Raw genomic sequence first — 7,338 nt, 5'->3', positions numbered from 1 at the left:
ATCGGAGAGACAATCTGTGCTCCTTCTTACACGCGGCCACTTCGTCGAATCGGTCTTGCACTTGGCCGCGTTGGTCGACGCGTTTGCTGGGAGAGACAATGTCTCCCTCCGTTCTTACACTCGGACAATCCTTCGTCGAATCGTGGTTACAATCGGCCGCGTTGGTCGACGCGTTTGCTCGCAGAGACAATCTCTCGTCCTTCTTACACTCGGCTACTTCGTCGAATCCGTGTTACACGCGGTCGCGTTACTCGGACAATCCCGTTTACCCGGCCGCGTGTGCTCGGAGAGACAATCTCGCGTCCTTCTGACAGTCGGCTACTTCGTCGAACTGCGTCACTCGGACAGTCGTGTTTATGCGGCCACGTTTGCTCGGAGAGACAATCTCTCCTCCTTGTTGCCCGCGGCACAATGCTTACTAGGCTACGTCGTCGAATCCGTGTTACACTCAACCGCGTTTGCTCGGAGAGACAATGTGTACCTTCTTACACTCGGCTACAATGCGGTTTACGCGGCCACGTTTGCTCGGAGAGACAATCTCTCCTTATACTCGAATGCGTAGGCGCGTTCTATATTTGTTCTGCACTATACCGTTAGAATGCACTTGCTCAGCTTTTAATAATTAACTTCACATAAAGGAGAATTATACCCCTTCATAGTATTCATGTGAATCTGCATTTTATATGCATTTAACCGGTACCACCGTGTCCCCATGGTCATGTTAAAAGAAGTTCACTACACAGAAAAAGAACAAAACAAAGCACAAGTAAACAGAAGCAGAACAGAGCAGAAAAAAAAAAAAAGACGGTATGTAATAGTACAAACAACAAATATATTATGTATATCACATAATGAAGTAAAAGTGGTGTACGGTTAGCATGCGTTATGGCGCATGCATATGCCCCGTCATCCTAATGTCAACACTTTTGCAATAGGGCATCCACATATAACTCCTTGTCCTGCAAACTGCGTTCGACCTCGCAGTGTTCTATGACTAATGCCAGGAGCAGTATCCATATTTTAGCGGTTAACGGTTTTTTCATGTAAGGTTGCGGATGCAGTGGTTGCGAGCGTGGTACAGCTCGCACTCGTAGCATCTGTTGTGCTGCCATTACTTTTTCCACTTCTAAGTCGTTGTGCACTATAGGTGCTTGGCCGTGTTGCGGTACTGTCTCCTCCTCTACATTATGCAACAAATGCTTGAACCACTCTTCTTGACTGTATGTACTCATGTGCCGATGTTGTTGCGCTATCCACTGTTTCCACAGATCCAATTTCTGCATCGGCGGGGTTGCCGCTTCACCGAGTGCACTGTGCCCGTGCTCCACGTTTGCCGCCATGTGATCACGCACGTGTTGTTTCCAATCCGCTTTTAATTGCAAAAACCACGGCTGCGTCGTGCACTCGCGCAAAAAGTACTTGTTGCGGTCAATCCAGTTAATCCAGTGGGTGCAGTCGGACGTCGCGTGCTCGGGGTTGAAATGAGCATTCTGTTGTGCATCTAACTGTATGGATTCCATACAACTGCATGAAGCGCAGTCATTAGGTGGACAAGGGTCCGTTTGTAACGGTATGGTTTCCATACAACTCCATGGATCTGGGGGGTCTTCGGTCGGTGGACAAGGGTCCGTTGCTAACTGTATGTTTTCCATACAACTCCATGGATCGCAGTCATGAGGTGCACAAGGGTCCGTTGCTAACTGTGTAGTTTCCATACAACTCCAAGGATCGGGGTCAGGCGGTAGACATGGATCTTTTCCGTCGAAGTCAGTGGGTGGATCCACGGTGGAGGAAACATTGTTCCCTGATAAACCCTCGTTTGTGCTAGGAGCATCCGAGGTACTACTATACTCGTTTGCATGCGGCTCCAAGTCATGTGCAAACTCCTGCACGAGTATCTGCAAATAGTCCTCTTTGACGTTTTCCCAATCTGGCGCTTCACATTCGTTGAGCACTGCTAGATGTAGCTCGATGATGGTACGCTTATGCACGCGTGGTGAGCGTTGTGCACGTCGTGCGGCGGGCAATCTGCCGGGCCGCCTATCCATAACCATCGTGTACCCGTAATCGGGTGGTGGTGGCTCGCCTCGTTGTAGATGCTCCAATATCTCTTCGTCCAGAGGCGGTGACGGCACGTCACGAACGGTTCGATATGTTCGTCGGCGTTTGGCGAGGTGCGCAAAGTACTACAAATAAAAGGAACGAGGACGATGTAGAAGAGTGCATTTGTGTTAGAATGATCGTACAACAGACCCCGTTAGGAACACATTGTTCTATGGTACATATTACGGATACGAATATATGGTGTCGCGTATATACTTACCTTCCAAAGAGAATAACCAAGAATGGCCACGATGACGGAAGCGAGAAAAAACAGCACGGGAGTAGTGGCGATAAGGACGTCGGCGGTTAGGTCAGGAACTGCGTAGTCTCCTTTTTCGGCATCTTTGCTGTTAAGCGGTGGACGCGATTTATCTTCTGTTAAGGTTGGTGGTGCGAATCCTGCACCAGGATTACGACCTGTGAAGATTCCAGGGTCATCCAGGGAGAGACCCGAGAAATCTCCCTGGGAGCCACTATTCGTTTGGTTACCGTCTGCCGCACCAGTAGCAGAACTGGAACTTGAACTGGGTGATGAACTGGGGGAACTGCCACCACCTCCTGCACCTTGTGCACTACCAGCAGATGGTCCCCCGGCGGATCCACTGGACGTGGATGATCCTGATGATCCCTGTGCAGGCGCTGGTGGGGCCGGTGCTGCTGGTGCTGCTACTGCGGGTCTAGGAGAGTTCTCAGTAGCATCGTTACCTGATAATTTGGGTGGAAGGAAGAAACTGAAGTTTTGACGTGGATGCATGGTTATGGTTGGTTGGTCACGCGGTTGAAGGTTGTTGTGGTCCGTCGCTGGATGGGTGGCCGCCGTTTCGACGGCGTGGCAGGTGCCACGGGGACGGCGGCAGGCCGGAGACGGACAGGGACATGGCACGGGGCATGGTGCCACCCCGGGACCAGACGCTCTCTGTGTCCCACACACAACACAATACACACAGACACAGTGTGTGTGCGGTTGTCTACGTCTGTCGACGTCCGTCGACGTCTACATCCAGCGGCCGACCCGTTGCTCGGCCGATCGCTCTGCCGCTTGCATTCTCATTCGACGTTTGGTTTCTGTCTCGCCCTCTGTCCGTGTTGTCTCCGGAAAAGTTGTGTGTTTTTTTCTCGTTGTTTTTGTTGTCGACATTTACTCAGGAGACTACGTGGTCCCGAGTCTTCGGGTTTCTTCCCACAAGTACTGTCAATGTCAGATGTCGTTCCAAAAGACACAGAAGTACTTGATGTGGATCCGTGGACACCTGCGCCTGCGTTTTTGACTGTATAAGTCTCTGTCCCCTTGGAGCACTTACCTGTTTCTTTCGAATCCTTCGATGGTTCCCCTTCTCCTGCAGCAGGACGTGCCGGTTCTGGGGGTGGTGGTGATTTGGTACCTTTGTCCTCTGCACCGGTAGCTTTTGGTGGTGCCGCAGGTGGGGGTTGTGGTACGGGTCCTGCTGGTCCTGTTTCAGACCTAACAGTCCCCGTTACTTGTGTTGTGGGACCCGCAGCTCCTGCTTTATCCGATCCGTCCGCTGCCCTTGATGGCGTTTTTTCCGCTGGTGGGGCTGGTGCTTCGGTCCCTGTAATTGTAGCTTGATTTCCTGATTGTTTCCCCTTGTCTTTAATTTTGTCCTTATCACCCCCTGATGTTGAGGCCTTAGCGACCCCTTTTTTCTTATTGGCTTCCTCCGCTGCAGCAGTAAAGAAGGAAAAGAAGATGATAGAAAGGTGATAAAAAAAAAAAAGGACACAAGTGGTAGACAGAAAGAAGGGGCCGGGACGGTTGGGTCCGGTAGCGGCAGCAAGCGGACGGTGTTACAGAGAGCGCACGTTGTTAGGAGAGGACAAAGACAGGAAGAAAGGGGGGCGCACTCGGTGGACGGAGGTGATAGCAGTACAACTTTTATTTGTCGCCGTCATGTCGTCCGCCGACCCGTTCCGTCCGTCTCCGGTGCCTCGTCATGTGCCTTGTCACCGCTACAGTTGCCGTCGTGGCCGATACCGCTCATCGCCGCTGCACGGTACGCTCGTCTACACTGCATTGTGCGAACGGTACGCTCGTCTACACTGCATTGTGCGAACGGTACGCTCCTCACTGGTCGCTACTTATATGCGTTCGCTCCGCCACCGATCAACGTCAGCGAAGTCAGGCAGCGCACCGCTGTTGGCTGTGCCGCCGTGTGTGCGTGTTGTAGCCGTTGCGTGGTTGTTGTGGCGCCATGCGCGGTGGGCCGTGTGCGTAGTATTCGTAGCGGCCGCCTATTCCTGCTTTCTCCCATCGGTCTTACCTGGCGGTTCCCCTGGTGGTGTGTTCGCCGCCGTGGTGGCGGCGTGCCCATTTTTGCCATCGTTCGCTGCAATAAAGGAACAAATAGGAATTAGAAATGTACGTATTTAGTTTTTGTGTTCTTGGAAGGACACAGGAATGAACGTTGTTCACATGTCTCCATCTTGTTTCGCATTGCTCTTTCCCTTTTACTTCGAAACGGTCTGTAGTTGTCGTGTGTGTGCTCATCCCTCCTGCGTCGTTCTAATTTGTTTCCTTCTGCCCCAAGGTGCCCTGCCTTACCTAAGTTCGCCTTCTTCGCCTGCTCCCTTTTTTGTATGGTTTGCTCTGCCTGTTTTCCTATGTCCTTAAATATTTCCTTCATTGTGTCTTGCAGTCCGTGCACTATCTCAACAATCTGCGACCGTTCCTTATCCTCTGTATTGCCATTCCCCAGGATGTCGTCTAGTTTCCATGCGTCCTTCCAGGGCGTCGTGCACAGTGTATTTCCTTTTATTTTCTGTATTGCCTCTTTTAGTTTGCTATTTTGCCCTAACCATTTCTTGACTTCTGCATTTAACTTAAGTTCCCTTATTTGCAAATCCGAAGATATTTTTCTACCACATGTTCCCTGCTGTATTAAGCCTCGCCCCCATCCGCCGTGCTTCCCTAATTGTTCCATTATGTGCCATGCATAAAATGTTCCCCAGTCACTTTTGCACACTGATTCGTTTAATACTGCGCTAAACATATGTACTATTGCACATAGCAAGTGCTGTCGTATGCTTGCGTTGGTTGCATCCTGCTGTGGTCTAATTTGTTGTGCAGTAGTCCCCCAATTCATGAAATATAAGGCCCCTACCATAAGTACGCATACAAGTTTATCGCCCACCTTGTGTCCTACATAGGGCGTACCGGTAGGATCACTGGGGAGCTGCCATCCTGCGTGACCACAGTTCGATGCATACAGTATTATGTTCTCATCCTGCATGTGTTCCACAAATTCCTTCATTACATCCTTGGTTTTGTTCCACACCATTGCCTACAATGTAAGAGAAACACAGGAAATATATACATGCGCATGTGTGCTTGAATGCTATGTGCCCCGATGTGCTGCATGGTCTCTTTTACCAATAAAGCCCTAGCACGGAACTCCCCGTGTGGCTCTTGTATTCCTGTATGTGCCTACCTCATATGTATCCTGATCGGGAAACCCCGCGGCGATTAACCAATCCGCCAATGCATGCGCCAAATCTGCCGTTCCCATATTACTACTGTTCACTGAAATATACGGTACCCGTAGAAATACCTATACATCACTATTATTCGTATGGTTGTTATATTAAATGAAGTCGCTTTGGCTTGCGCTGGTAGTCGATAATGCTGCTTTTCTTCTTCACTGCTGCGCAACTAGCAAGCAAATGTTCGATGAAAATAGCAAAAATGAAGCACATAAAGGTAGAAGGCAGAATTGTCACAAGAAGACAATGTGCATAGGAATTGCAAATAGAGGGCACAGGGAAGAAAAGACAAATAAAAAAGACAGACAAAAATAGAAAAAATGCTACACTACACTACCTACACACAGAACGCGTCATGAATAACACCCCCTCCCCCCTTTCTACACCGGTGTCCACTACACGCCTTCACACACACTGTCTCTCTGTGTGCGTACACTAAACCCCTTGTACACTAAAACCGCAGTATAACAACAACATCAATTCGTCCTGCTTCGTGCTACCGTTGTTGCCGTCGTGGTTGCTCGCCCACATAATATGTGTGTTCCTTCCTGCGCCACACGTCTCGCTGTGGCCCCGCTCTCTGATACCTCTGTGGATCCGTACTGGGCTACGTCGTCGAATCGTGGTTACAATCGGCCGCGTTGGTCGACGCGTTTGCTCGCAGAGACAATCTCTCCCTCCTTCTTACACTCCGCTACTTCGTCGAATCGTTGTTACACGCGGTCGCGTGTGCTCGGAAACAATCAGTGTACGAGGAAGCGGTGACACCTAGCAGCACAATAGGAGGGATGCCAAAGAAGGAGGCGCATAATGCGCAAGAGCACAAGGAGAAACGAAAGAAAAAGCAAAGCAAGTGACAATAGTGCGTAGAATGTGCAAGCGGTAAAGTAACGAATAAGGCAAGAACAGTAGGTAGGAGTAGCGTTGATGTACGATGTCGCATGCAAAAACAAAAAAAGAAAAAAAAAAAGAAACCACTAAATCCTAAACCTCACAAATTATGAAACTGTGAACACGTTCACGCTTTAATCTGAATATTGAAAACGTAGATTGTTGAGGATTAAACTATAAAACCGTGAACTGTGAGACCATACATCCTATATCGTAGATGCTAGATGTTAAATTCTAGACTCTAAACCTGTGAGATCCTCCCCCTTTTTAAGCATATCAAAAGATAAGGTGTACAATCGTTTCATTTGGCGATGTGGAAGTTTATACGAAGAAGACAGGAAGCATAAATACAGAACAAAAAGGAAAAAGGAAAAAACAAAGATTCATATGGAATTACTCATAGGATGAACACCTAGTACATAATTACAGCATACTCAAGAACAATAAAATAAATAATAATTAATAATTGAAAAATTCATAACATTTAACAACGCAAATAAAGGCAACTTCCATTATTGTGAGAAACACATTCTTCCATATTGTCGCCGCGGGGGTCTGTTGCATGTTGAGGTGCTTTTGAAAAATAAACATTTGGTGGAACATTGCTACTCTGCACAAATCCGCATGGACAAAGGGGCAGTAGTCATCAGGGCAGCATCATGTGAAATTAAATAAGGATGGTGCGAAAATAGACAATGGACATGGCTGTAATGGATCAGAGAAGATGGAACACAAAATTAAAAACACCGGCGCTTTAGCATAATAATTATTAATCACTTACACACAAATAAAAGAATTAACAGCATAAAGAAAATGCACATTTAGTCCCGTGGTGCCCCCGGAAGA

At 48.5% G+C, this 7,338-nt stretch overlaps 1 protein-coding gene across 1 annotated transcript; it reads right to left on the bottom strand.

The window, feature by feature from the left end:
* Window positions 1-917: 917 nt before the first annotated feature.
* Window positions 918-5,042, bottom strand: AK88_05421 (uncharacterized protein; the record flags this gene model as incomplete). The annotated part of the gene is made up of 5 exons (XM_012483023.1): window positions 918-1,982; window positions 2,324-2,808; window positions 3,246-3,785; window positions 4,383-4,448; window positions 4,574-5,042. The coding sequence occupies 5 exons, from the start codon at window positions 5,040-5,042 to the stop codon at window positions 918-920; spliced, it is 2,625 nt and encodes an 874-aa protein (XP_012338446.1).
* Window positions 5,043-7,338: the final 2,296 nt, after the last annotated feature.

This window comes from Plasmodium fragile, assembly GCF_000956335.1.
Source record: "Plasmodium fragile strain nilgiri unplaced genomic scaffold supercont1.130, whole genome shotgun sequence".
Lineage (NCBI taxonomy): Eukaryota > Apicomplexa > Aconoidasida > Haemosporida > Plasmodiidae > Plasmodium > Plasmodium fragile.
This window is presented reverse-complemented; position numbering and strand designations above follow the sequence as displayed.